The following is a 13,688-nucleotide window of genomic DNA, read 5'->3' as shown; positions in this document are numbered from 1 at the left end:
CAAGCAGGCTATGGTATTCCTATAGTCCAGTTGCATACCTACACTTCCAGCACGCATGTCCATCTTTCAAAAAGTAGCTATGAAAAGTTGACAAAACATTTAATCATAATAGCTGTATTTTTAGATTGCACGTTCAAACCCAGAGGGGTACCTTGCCGCTATTGATCGATATCAGACGTTTATTGTTACCCAACTCAATGGTACTCATTTTACCGACCTCAGAAGACCGAAGAAGTATGAAGGGCTGAGTGGGCCCGGCGGGATTCAAACCTGTGACCATGAAGGCAAGCACAGGCATCTGTAGTGGATTTGTTAGTCCACATGAGTCACAGAACCGACTATCATGACCATCATGAGCATCCAATTACGCAAAAGTGGCTAAACAGAAGTTAAAACCCTAATGTGTTGAAAAACAACGTATCCCATTCTTTAAATTTGCCCATCAGTGCCAGGACACTAGAGAAAAAGCAATTTGAGCAATAACTGAGGGAAACTCGAATTGTAAAACAGAGTCTGTTTGTGGTTGTTAGGTTCGATTTTCATTTCTATGCTAAATCTCCCTCCACTATGAGACCCTCAGCACTTTTTGCTGGACTTGTGGATTCTTTTTCCATGCTCCTTAGTGAGTGCGAACCATTTTCCCCAATCACACTTTCTTTTACTCTTTTTTATAGGTATCATTTTTCAGACCCTTCATAATTTATTTTAGAATCTGTACTTTCCTATAACATTTTGGGCATCAGCATTTTATTATTGCAGCACGCAGAACCTTCTGTGCAGTGTTGCTGGGCTGCCCCTTAGGCTTCCCTTTTTATTTTCTCTTCATTGGCCTTGCATAACTACAGTTCTCAAGCATAAAGAGTGTTTTTCATCTCGTTTACATTTTATATAGTGAGACCAGCTCACCCCACCTTATGGGGAGTGCTGGGGAGATAAATGGTATCCCCTTTCTCACTGTTCCTGTAACATTTCTGTTACAGTGACAAGCTTACTATTATGGCTGGTGGCAGTGGACATACTTTACCCACTTTTGTGTGATTTTTACTCGCAGGCTGGCAAACCAGCCGGTGTAAGGCACAGTAGGGTCACCATTCTGCTAGAATGGTGGCTTCTCTATTTTGTTTTGCATTTTTAGTGTGCATGTTCTTTCTTCGTTGTTGTTCTGCTGTCCAGGGTGGAGGAGGTCCTTGTTGTTCTTTTGTCTTCGATGGGAACCCTTTGTGTAGCCTGCCGAGGCTCCAGCATGTCTGCGAAAGCATGAAGTGAGGGAGGTGTCCGAAACTCTGCTCTCCTTTGTCTTCCGGTGTGCCTGAGAGAAACCATTTCCCACTGGGGGGGCTGGCTGTCCTGATTTGACAGCCACCCACCCCTTTCTGTAAACTGCAGGGAGAGTTTGCAGAAGTTGTGTGTGAGTTCCTGTATATCTGGCCTGGATCTTGGAACTGAAGACAAGTCAACCACTGAAACAGAAGATCCAATGAAGAAGAAGAAAAGACTGCTGTAGCTACTTCCAGCAACCAGAGATTTCTTCTGTGTCACTGCTGCCTGTGCTGAACCCTTCTTTGAAGCAACATCGGAGTCCTGAAGCTGACTCTGACCCAGCGACTGTTGGGACCCATCAGTCTTGAGATGACCTGCATTTCGAGTCATCCCACAGTGAGCTGTGACCTTCCTTGGCTGCAAACCGGCAATATCCTGGGACCTCAAGCCTGTGTGCTGTGCAAGGTCTTCCCAAGAACGAATCCTGCTGAAACTTTGGTGAACTCCTCCTGGCCCTCCATAGATACGATTGCACTCCTTGGTGTCCCCTCAACTGAGTGCCTGACCCAGATATTGAAGCAAATCTGATCAGCGATGACCGTCCTTCATCGGGTACCTTGAAAAGGGTGCCAAATCTACACAGCTGCGAGAAGCACTGAAGGACCCTTGTTGGGAGCCTTTTCAGTCAACTGCTGGTGCAAGTTCCCATCTAATGTCTGTTCTTTCATCACCACGACCAGGAATCCGGAGACCCAGTCCTGTGCTGCTGCATCGTGAAGGCATCCGTCTGTAAGCAATTCTTCACTACTGAGGTACTGTGTGGCTGAGGGTAGTAATTATCTAAAGTCATGTGTCTCTCCTGTGTAGCTGAGTTGGTGATGTGTGTATTTGGGATTCGCCCATACCGTTCGTTGGGGCCTAACACGGGAACACATCTAGGGAGCCTTCTACGAAGTCCCTGAACACTTTCTACTAACTCTAATGGCTGTGCTTAATTGTTCTATGAGAAATCCTGTGGAACTCTGTCTTTCCTGCATCTGAGCCCTATCCTGACCTGCCTACTGTTGGCCTGTGGACCAGCAGTGTCCCTCTTCTGCCTCTAAGATCGCTCATGCCTGAGAATAGGGAAGGGCATTTAAGTATAAGGCCTCTGACTAGAAACTAGAACAAGCGTTACAAAGTACTTACTTGCTAAAGGTGTTAGTGTGTAGTGTAACTTTGATTCCTGAAACAGAATCTGTTACAAAGTGTTACTAAGTTCTTACTTACCTTTGAGTTGCTTATTGCCCCTCCAAAAAGTATAAGAAGTTATTTACGTACCTTTGAATTGTGTTCCACTCTTCTGAGTTGGTATTACTTAATTATTCCTGAAACTGAATAAGTGTAAAAGTTTACTAATCAGTTTTCTCACCTTCAATAGCTTACTGCTATTCTAAATGTATTGCATTAGTTTCTTACTTACCTTGAACTGCTCACTGCCTTTCTGAAAAGTCTGATAGAGTTCTCTCCTTAGAATTGTCTTCCGCTATTCTGCAAAATAACATTGGTAGAACTAACTATTCCTGTAAAAGGGTAAGAGTAGGGATTTATGACCAATAGTGGCTTAATCACCTTGAATAGCTTATTGCCATTCTAAATGTGTATCCTGAGTTCTTACTTATCCAGGAAGTGCATCCTGCCCCTCTGAAATGTAATTCACAAGTTATTGCTTACCTTAGAATTGTGTTCCACTATTCTGAAAAGTATTGTTGATGTAATTGTATCATTCCTTCGAGAAGTATAAGTTACATATGTGCTTGCCTGTTAGTTTACAAGAAAAGAGGCCACATCCAGGATGGTGTCACCGGTGCATCCAACAACACGACTGAACTCTTTAAAATCTGCAGGGAACTAGCCAACCCTTCCACAGTATCCTCCTCTCCTCTTCCCTCCCAGGCCCTCTACAACGCACTGGCCACTCATTTCACGCAAAAACTAAGGACATCCTGAGCACCTTTGCTTCCCTCTCCCCTACATCCTCTCCCAACCCCCTTTCCTCCTACGGCCCCCCTACACCCTCTGACTTTCTCTCCTCCTTCTCTCCTATCACACCTGATGAAGTCACTAGAGTTGTCTGCTCCCTGAAGGTCTCCTCCAAACAGGTTTCCCCCTGATCCCCCAGAACCTTTAAAGGCAATATTGGCAGTCTTGCCCCTGCACTTGCTGATCTCTGCAACCACTCTTTTTTTACTGGATCTTTCCCATCCTCCCTCAAGCACTCCCTTGTGCGCCCCCTCCTAAAAAAAACTTCTGCAGACCTGTCTTGTCCATCCAACCACCGCCCCATATCTATCAACCCCTTCCTTAGGAAACTCTTGCAGAAGCTGGTCTTTCCCTAACTGGCCCAGCACACTGAACATTTTGGTTGCCTACACAACCATCAATCTGGATTCTGAGCATCGCTTCCCCTTCATCGAAAGCCAGAAAACTTGGGGTCATCTTCGACTCCTCTCTCTTCTTCATCCCTCACATTCAGAACCTTGCCAAGAAGTCCCACATTCAACTCCACCTCCTCAGAGGAATTCTTCCTTTTCTCACTTTCCCCCAGAAGCTTCATGTCTCTAGAGCTCTGGTTTTCTCTAGGCTAGACTACTGCAATAGCCTTTTCCTTAATCGACCCTCTTCCTCCCTACAACCCCTCCAGATAATCCAGAATAGGACCGTGAGAAGTCTTTAATTTTGTGGATTTTTTGTTGTCTCCCTAACCTTATATTAACTCCATGGATTCTGAGATCTGCTCCATGGGTGTCCTCTCTGTGCCTATTTGTCTAACACTTCTGTTCTGAAGTAACATATCAGTGATCCCATCAGATTGACTGTTGGCACATCCATCTAGTTTACTTCAGCCAAACAACAGAATCCTGTGCCTGGCAGATTTCAAAATGTTGATAAAGGATGTTGGTACCTCTCTGACCCAAGAGGAAAATAATTGTTCCTTTCACCCTCCAGAAGAGCACGGAAAGTCACTGCTAAGATAAACAAAACGATTAAGGTGGGTACACCTGAGCATTTGTTGCTCCTGTTTAAGAGGGCAATGAGAAGGCTGGTGGGAAAGGCCTACCACAGGCATTGGATAGTTGTCCTGGTGGCACACAATGTATGTGTGCGTTCTGACACACCTTTTGAGGGTTGTCTCAAATATCGCATTCATCAACATACCGTATGGAGGTGCTAGAAATGAGGGTACGACAGGTAAAACCCCTTAAACTGAATGTTCTTGTTATTTGCTCTTAGCTTCCTTTCCCAATGACAAACACCACTGAGTAGATGGTCCCTATGATCCTTCAAATTAAGTTGATTGTTTTCATATATAGCTTGTGTTTTTGAGTCCGACGTCTGCTGTTTGCAAAGTGCCACCCCATTTGGGTGCTGACCTGATTAACGATAGAAAGGAGGGAGTATATGTTTGCCCCCTTGGCTATCAGACAACCTGCTCCCATAACCCTAGGCCTGTGGAGCATGTTCAGAATTGTACTCATGAGCTGCTTCTAAACAGGGGCTCTCATAATCTCCTTTTTTCAGACTGCTCTCAGTCTACAATTGAGGCCACAGCATATTTTCCATCTGCCATTCACCTTGGTATACTATCAATCATAGGGCTTCATTTAGAGCTAGGCTGTGTAGTAAACATGTTACTGTATCTGTTTTTGTGCTACTTACACCGCCCCCTCCAAATACGGAGCTTCACATCTGAAACTCTTGGAGAATTACTGACTTTGTGCAGAGTAAATGTCCTCCACATCAAAGTGTTACCACATGAGATGATATGGAATTTCCCCATGGAGTCCTATAGGACCCCACAATACAGAATAGCTAAAGTTTCTGTATAATTCTGAAACATGTGGACCCTTCCTGTTACCGTATGCTTACTTCATGATACACTGGTGAAATTATTTGTATGTATTTGCAAAGTAACATTGCAAGACTTTAAACAAGGTCCCTAGTTTGCCTATTTGAGGACACCTTTATGGGTGCGTAAACATTTTTGACACTGTGTGAGGTCTGGTTACTGAATGTAGTAGGCCATTTAGCTATCATTTTTGCATGGGCAAGGAGGCCCAGGCTAAGGATGTATCTATAGATGTCCACGTACTCGTTTTGGTCCCAGAACAAATGCACTTCTTGTACATTTTTAATGGGCCTCATTACGACCCTGGTGGTCTCGTAATGATCGGCACCGTTCATTACGCGATGCCATATTACAAGGTCCCCTTGCGGGACCCACTCAGAACGTCTGGTCAGACCAGACGTCCTTAGCGGGTCCCACAAGGGGACCAGGGAGCTAATAACGGGCCCGTTAATAACGGTTATTAGCTCTGTCCCCATTGAGCCCCTATGGGGGCTCAAATGGGAATGGGGATGGGTTTTTTCAATGAGGAATTACCGGTTCCTCCAAGGATGGAATGGTCCGGTAATTCCTCATTGAAGGAACCTGGACTTGGAACCCAGTATACTCGTAATGAGGCCCAATGTGTCTATCCTGTCTAAGCAGTGTAAAGCTTGTTTGCTGTTTCTCAATCTGAATCTTGTAGACAGGGTTTTTGAAGAAGACTAAGGTCCAAGTTAAACGTCTTGCATGGTGACTGACTTTCAAGAAACTCAATCTAAAAATGCACACATTCACTGATTGTAAAAGGACACATCCTCCCAAACATAATGGTAATATTTATAGAGCAGTCTCACCCCGCCGGGGCATGTTGGCATTCATAATAGATGTGTTTTGTTACCCAACTCAATGGTAATCATTCTATGGACCTCAGAAGGAGGAGATGCAGAGTAGACCTGATGATATTTAAACCTCCAAACACAAATCCCTGTCATGGAGGCATTAGGCCACTGTGCCACATACCCTTGAGGTAGGTCTTCCATCTAGACCAAGGTGCTTTTTGCAGTGCCAGGAAGAGCAGCAGTTTACCCAGCAGTGGGCAGCAGAACTCTTAGTTTCAATGAGGACAGGCATCATTGGAGAGAATCCCAGTAGCTAAAGGTCTTTCCCCATGCTGCTCCAAAAAAGAGGAATGAGGCTTGCCTTTGTCTCCCAAACTGTTGCCCAGCAAACCCTCAGTGGTAAGTGTACCCTCTACTCCTGCTCTCTCCTTGATACTGTAGGCCTCCAGAGAGATTTAAGATACTCACTTCAACCTCCTCATGTGTCTATAAAGCTCAACAGATTTTGACCTGCCTTTTTGAGGACCATGGCTATGCCTTCTTATCTATGTGAACACATTTTCACTCATGTGCTAGAAAGGTCACACTCTTCAGGAACACCTCACGTAGGCTGTCAGTCTCCTGAAGTGCCTGGGGTTCATTGTGAGCTCCAGCTGTTGGAAATGGTCCTTGCAAGCACTAGAAAACTCGTATCCTTGTTTTAGGATATGAAGTTCCCTATGTTAAGACATCCATAACTCAAGTTGAAAGTAATCATTTATAAGGATATCATGACCCTCCCTGCCACCAGATGGCCTAGCTTGTGTCTCCCACACGTGTTGTGGGTCTTCCACCATACCTGATAGAGGCCATTTTCCTAGGGCAGTCTCACTACAGGGATACGCCATGGCTCACTGGTGTCTGTCCTAGTTGTGAGGACTTGTTCTGGTGGCTCCAGAACATGGAGTTCCTGGACCAGAACATGGAGTTCTGGGATGGCAGGATATCTTTTATATGCTTATTAATTCTGCCAAAGATTTGGATGTAAAAGAAAACCAATGGTTGAGGAGTTCACAGTAGCTACACCATGTCCAGGCATGGGAGGTCCATGGCTTATAGGCAGTACCACATACATTATTTAGAGTTCTTGGCAGGCTTGTGTTCTACAAAAACTCTTGGGCTAATTACAATTAATGTGCCATTATCCTAGAGGTTGGCAGATTTGGCCAGGGAAATGTGCCACTTCTGTCTGGGCCATCAAATTGTTCTGATAGGAAAGAACGTTTCTGGTCTTCCTGGTGGCGTGATTGGCATAGCTCTTTTTATTTTTGCAACTCCTGCAATGGGATTTTATTCATCTTTTTTCAGAGCTTAATTAGAGTTTTCGCTTGTTAGCCACACAACTGAAGGATCATTCCATGCCCTTTTGTAAGCAAGTGTTCAGATACCAGATCTGTTATGTTATGGCATCTTGGCGCTAGGGAGTAGAAGGCGAGAAAGGAATACAGAAGAGCTATAAGAGAAGAGTCTTCGGAGCACGTCTGAAGGCCAGATGATTAGCAGTAGCACGGAGAGCCCAAGGAAGTAGGTTCCATGCTTTGGCTGTGGCCACCGAAAAGGCGCGGCCTCCCGTTTGCATGCGTTTAACGCGGTGAACCAGAAGGAGTAGCGCGGACTGGGAGCGCAGGGGACGGTTTGGCACATAGTGCATAAACTTCTGCAAATATTCAGCTCCAGCCTTGTAGAAAGCCCGGTGAACAAGGCACATAGATTTAAAATGAATCCGTTGGTCAATGGGGAGCCAGTGTAGCTGACGCAGGAAGGGGGGCCATATGCGAGCATGCTGGCGGGCGCAGTATTGCGCGAGCAGCAGCGTTTTGGAGCATTTGGATCCGTTCATACAGGACTTGACAAACCTCAGGGGCTACATTTTCTTGGGTCAGGATTGCTGCCACATTGCCCACTACCCTGATCATAACTGACTGGTGAAAATGGACGTAATAATCTTATCCTTTGTGTGTTCTTTAAAATCATAATATTTAAGACGACTCCTACTTTTAAAATAGTCAGATATTCAATAATGATTGATTATCTTTATTTCTGTGTTGCTTTTCATACTTATGGCCCATTATAACCCTATTCTAGATACATCCGCTAATGGGAGGGGGTAGACATTGCAAATTACATGTATTGTGTTTAATAAGGGCCTTCATGGTTTCTACTTTGTTAATATATGCAATAGATTCACTGCTCTGCACAGGTCCTTCTGTTACACAGAAGCGCATTCCTATTAGTGCTTCTGAGCACCCTAGAAACATTGAGAGGAGAACCTCTTCCTAGTCTCTCCCAAAACATGTCAGTCCAATGTGTCAAATTGCTATTTTCTCTTTCTTAATCATTGTATCGTTTTCTTTTTTAAGTGTTTTTTAATTTTAAGTCTGCCCAAAGGCCAACACATGTTTTGCACATGTTATCTCAAGGCCTCTGTTTGCATTGTTTTTTGTCTGACAGTTCAATGGACTGTTCACTGTTTGATTATAGTGTGTGCTTTTGCTACCCTTGTGGACAGCCAGGACAAGCTGTAGGCTACAGCCTGCCTGATTCATGTTTACTTTGGTTTTGTGTTTAGGTATTCCTTAGTGCCCGGTTCTGGGGGGTGGGGGGTAGAGGGCGGAGGCCGGGTCTGTGTGGTCACGGCTGCATCTTGGTTTTCGTGCACATTTCCACGGTGAGCAATACAGAGATTCTGTAGCATCATCACGACCATTATGACAAGGGCCTTGTAAGTTGTAGCAATACCTAAAATGAATCAATGTTACTTTCTAGCCAGTATTGCCTGATCTAAGGAATTCTATCTTTGCACTGATATTGCACTGATATGCTACTTTATATTGTAAATTCTAGAATGCATTTTGAAAAATGCTGTGTACAGTAAGTTCTTAAAATATGTTTCAGATAATGACTAACCCCCACGCTCTATTTCCCTTTAATGCTGCATTGCGCAACAGCTTTAAGGACTCATGGGTAAAGTTATGCCAGGTTAATTATTTGAAGATTGACGTACAATATTCAGCTAACCTTTCCCCAACTCATCAAAGGCTTCATTTTGTTGTAGATTTTCCAGGAAGATACAATGCATTCCCCCTGGATGCAGAATTCCTTTCATGTCTTTTGTGCAATCAGCGGGACAGCGACAGATTAATTTTCATCATTGTGAACGGGATGAAAATGCCAAGCTGAACCTATATACACACTTCTCAGGAAAATGTTAAAAATTGCAAATAATGTCAATGTTTTAAATGCTATTTGTTCCTTATTGTTTATAGCAAAGTTTGTTTTTTGTAAATATATATATATATATATATGAGTAAAAAAGAAGTGCCTATGTAATTCAACCACTGTGCTTGTACACTTTTTATTTAGTGTATGCATCATGCATCTAAAATGATGTCAAACACATATTTACTTCATAACTTGACTGCAAGAAATAAATGAATGTAAAGCTCTAGGAACTACAACGTCCATCATGGACATCATTTACAGTATTTTTGACCAAAATCCTGTGCATTCAAATCATTGCATAGAAATAAACCAAAAGGTGTTGTATGGTAGTCAGACGTCTTGCCAAACATGTCACTTAATCTGTTTCTTCACGAAAAAAGTGTTTCACATACAATAAAACCTTTTCTTTTTTTACCCCGTGTATTTCCATAACAGTTTCTTTTAAATTGTTTAGCACTTTGGTGAAAGCGTTAATAAAATACAAAACTACAAAATCAGCGGAGGACTTTTTAAATGAAATGTCCAGGTGGTATATCCTTTTTGTGAGATGGAGGATTATTTGGTATCAGGTAATAGTGTCCCCATACATAATCTCGCCGGGAAAAGCCATTGGCGACATTATATATGTTGGCATTATGTATGGCGACGGGTATCGGGGATGTCCCCTGCTGCCCTTGTCAAAACAAAATCAGGGGTTGCAGGGGTCCCCCCCCCCGCATATTCAATGTAATAATGTCTCTGCAAAAAACGGTGACTTTTTTGTTAGGAAACATTTTTTTACAGGGATATTATTACATGGAACTGATTATTAATGGCATGATTGGCTCCAACCTGAAGTAATTTCGATTGCTCTGAATCAGCGGCAGGGATACTAGCCCACAGCCTGCCCATCCTAACAGGCTGGTTGTTACTGGATCTTGATGGTTGTATACTTGCAATATTTTGAGTGGGAGAAGCCCTGTTCCCAGTAAGTGCAATGGATTTAGAGACAGCCATCTGGGGCATCCAATAGGCCTAGTTAAAGCATGAACAAGCTCCATAAGGAACCTACTTTCTCAAACTTGACAATTCCTTTTGGGGGACTCTGGTCAGTGTGTGTGGCCCTTCCCCTCTTCCCTTCCCCCCAGTGTGCCATCTTCAGGAGTTCACTGGCCAAGCAGAATCACCTGCTGACATTTGCCTTCTCAGGCCTTCAGGGGGTTTCAATCCCCTTTTAAATACCCACATATTGAACCATTCTTTCTTTCCTGATGATATTCTATTTGAGCCACATGTTTTGTTTTGGCTTTTGACACATGTGGTTTTTCAGTGAAATCGTGTGGCTGAAACAATACTGCAGATAAGGGAAAACCGAATATTTGGCTGGAATGTCAACTGGCAATGATATTTTTGAGTACTGACTCTCACCATCCAGTCTTCTATCAGCTTGTCTCAGAGCAGTCTTGGGTACACAAAATAAAACTGCACCCCTAGAACTGGAGCCTTGTAATTCATGGAATCTTTGTCCTAGCCCCTCTCTGCCCAAACGAGTCCCTCTTCCTCTGTCTCATTGCCTTCCTCAAGCTAGTTACCCTTCCTTTTCTTCAACCTATGTCCTTTTCCTTTCCCTAATCCCGCTTCATCCTACTAGACCCTCTTACTCTACCTCGTGTCTATTCCTCTTTGCCGTCCACACTCGACTCCTTCCACATCCTTGACCATCTTCTTCGCTTCCTCTTCCTCTTCCCAGGCAATCTTCCTCATGTACCCCTCTTTTCCTGAGTACTTAGTCCCTGTCCCTCTTCCTCTACCTCATGTAACCACCCCCATAACTCATCCTAGTACCGCTTTATTGTCCTCCTCCTACTCCCTCATCTTCCCCTTGTCCTTCCTCCTAGTCCCCCTTCCTTTTCCTATCCCTCATCCTAGGCTATCTTCCTATTACTCATCTTCGCCCATCTTCCTCTTCCTCATCCCTCTTCCTTGTCCTAGTTCCTCTTTTTGATCCTAGTTCTTTTCTTTGTCATCCTCATCCTAGACCCTTTCCTCTTCCTAGTGGATCTTTCTCACCCTAGTCCTTCTGTTTCCTCTTCCTAGTCCCTCTTATTCACCCTAGCCCATTTTCATTTTCCCAGTCCATTGCCCCAGCCCCCATTCCTAGATGTAGTCCATTATCCAAGTGCCTCTGCTTCTTGCTCTTCTTTATCCAATTCCCTCTTCCTCATCCGAATTCCTCCCCCTGATCCTCCTCCTAGTCCATCATCCTCTTCCTAGTGCCTCCTCCTAGTCCCTCTTCCTCATCCAAGTCTCTCTTCCTTTTCCTACTCTGTTATCCAAGTTCTTCTTTCTATTACTCACCTTACCTCCTTTTCCTCTTCCTTGTTCTAATCCATCTTCCTCATCTCATTCCTCTCCATCTTCCATGTTACACTCCCTCTCCCTAGTCCCTGTCCTGAACCCTTATATTCTTTCCTCCACCGTAGTTCTTTGTCCGAGTCCTCCCACCCTTTCCTCATCCCAATCCTTATTCCTCTTACTGAGCCATCTTCCTAGCTCCTGTGCCTCTTCTTAGTCACTTTCCTAGCCCCTCTTAGTCCTTTGTGAAAGTATTGCCTCCTACTCTCTCATCCTCGTCCCTCGTCCTTGCCCATCTTCCAATTCTTTGTTGTCTTCATCCTGGTCCCTTGCCCTAGTCCCTCTTCCTCATCATAGTCCCTCATACTAATTCTTCCTCCTCATCCTAGTTCGTCTTCCTCATTCCTGTGCCTCACTCTCTTAATAGTCCCTCTCCATAATCCTCTACATATTACCGGTACATCTCCCTCTATCTTTCCAATACCTCATCAAAGCCCCTCTTCGACAACCTACCCTTCCTCATCCTCCTTCGAGTCCCTCTTTCTCATCACTCGTAGTAGTCCTTTAACCTAATCCTCGTCTCTTTTCCTACTGTCAGTCCCAGTCAGCATTAACCTCCTTGTCAATCTCTCAGCCACAGTCTCTCAGTCACAGTTTCCCTCCCCTTATTCTGTATCTCTTTATCTAAATTTTCTTCCTTTCCCACTCCATTCATCCCTCTTTGTTTCTCTTTCTCAGCCTCCCTTTCTTTGCTTGTTCTCTCTTTCTATTTCCCTCCCTCTCACCAGTCAAGTTAGAAATGGTGAAAAAGAAAGCAAAATAAGAATTGATGGCTACATGTAGAGTTTTATGAGGGCTGAACATCAAAGCAAAACATTTGAAGTAATCTATGAGAATTTAGCTATATTAAGCTGCAGCAACTACCCCATAAGGGTTAGGCATTATTATTATTCTCATTATGCTATTTATTGAGCATGGACCTAGCTTCGAGGAGCAACAGCACTTTACAGAGGTATACAACAATACAGATACATAACAGAGTGCTTTACAGGGGTATAAAACCATACAGATGCAAAACAGAGCACTTTTTAGAGGTACCAACAGAAAAGATATACAGCCGGGGATAGGATACAGAGGGGCACAGAGGAGGGGTACAGGTGTACTGGGTGGTGGGGAGGAGAGGGGTGGGCGGCATCTAGCGAGTCAGGTGTTGCGAGGGGCAATGTGATGGCCTGGGTGATGAGGAGGATAAACTCCTTAAAAAGGTTGGTCTTGATTACTTTTCTGAATTGTTGTGGCATGGGGCGAGTCTGATGCTGACGGGAAGGAGGTTCCAGAGTCCTGGGGCGTAGGCAGAGAATGCTTGTTTTCTTTCCTTTTTGCAGTGGTGGATTTCAAGTCTGCATGTGTCCTGGCTTCTGGTGGTGCGCTGTCATCCGGAGATGCTGAGTTTCTCCGCGGGGTAGCTTGGTGACTTGAGGGCGGCTGCCTTGTAGATGATGCAGCAAGACTTGAAGGTCATTTGTGTGTGCAGTAGGAGCCAGTGATGGGCGATGAGGGCTGGGGTGATGTGGTCATATCTGCTTCGACTCTTGATGAGGCATGTGGCCACGCACAGGACACTACTTAGGGGCACAAGGGACGATGACGAGAGGCCTTTCAGGAGTACATTGCCCCCATCCAGGTGGGATAGGACCAGTGCTTGAACGGTGGATGTAAAGCTGTCTGGAGGGCGGAAGGGCTTGACTTTCCACAGTAGAGAGAGCTGATACCAAGTTGTCTGAGTTGTATTAGCTATGTTTGTCTTGAAGGAGAGGTGTTTGTCGATGTAGAACCCAAGGGACATGGTAAAGGAGGTGTTAGGCAGAAACCTGTGCAGTTCCCTCTGGGACCACTGCAAAAGATTTAAGACTACAGGTGTTTGGCAGTAAACCCACTTGGTAGCAGTCTGTACCACCCAGATTTACCTGGTATCTGTGGCTGAGCAGTCAGACTTCCCTCAAGAAGAGTTAGGCAGTATATAGAGCATACATAATAGGTACGGAGGCACAGTAGTACAAGCAAACACTGACCAGAGCTAGGTGTAAAAGTATATAATTATTTATTTAAAAGACACACTCATAAAT

General features: G+C 44.3%; 1 protein-coding gene across 5 annotated transcripts in view; it reads left to right on the top strand.

Annotated features, from left to right (window-relative positions):
- The window catches only part of DOCK11 (dedicator of cytokinesis 11), a 1,707,663-nt gene extending 1,698,021 nt beyond the window's left edge, over window positions 1-9,642 (top strand). For 4 of the 5 annotated variants that reach the window (XM_069612848.1, XM_069612847.1, XM_069612846.1 and 1 more), the window contains one exon: window positions 9,062-9,642. In XM_069612848.1, the coding sequence (XP_069468949.1) occupies window positions 9,062-9,148 (87 nt within the window). In that variant the 3' untranslated portion in view covers window positions 9,149-9,642. Of the gene's footprint in view, window positions 1-8,954; window positions 8,971-9,061 lie in introns of all 5 variants that reach the window. The other variant, XM_069612850.1, reaches the window with a different exon arrangement.
- The last annotated feature ends 4,046 nt before the right edge of the window (window positions 9,643-13,688 follow it).

Source organism: Ambystoma mexicanum, chromosome 5p (genome assembly GCF_040938575.1).
Source record: "Ambystoma mexicanum isolate Mex_15411 chromosome 5p, UKY_AmexF1_1, whole genome shotgun sequence".
Classification (NCBI taxonomy): domain Eukaryota; kingdom Metazoa; phylum Chordata; class Amphibia; order Caudata; family Ambystomatidae; genus Ambystoma; species Ambystoma mexicanum.
Note: the sequence above shows the minus strand (reverse complement) of the source record. Positions and strands in the feature narration are given on the sequence as shown.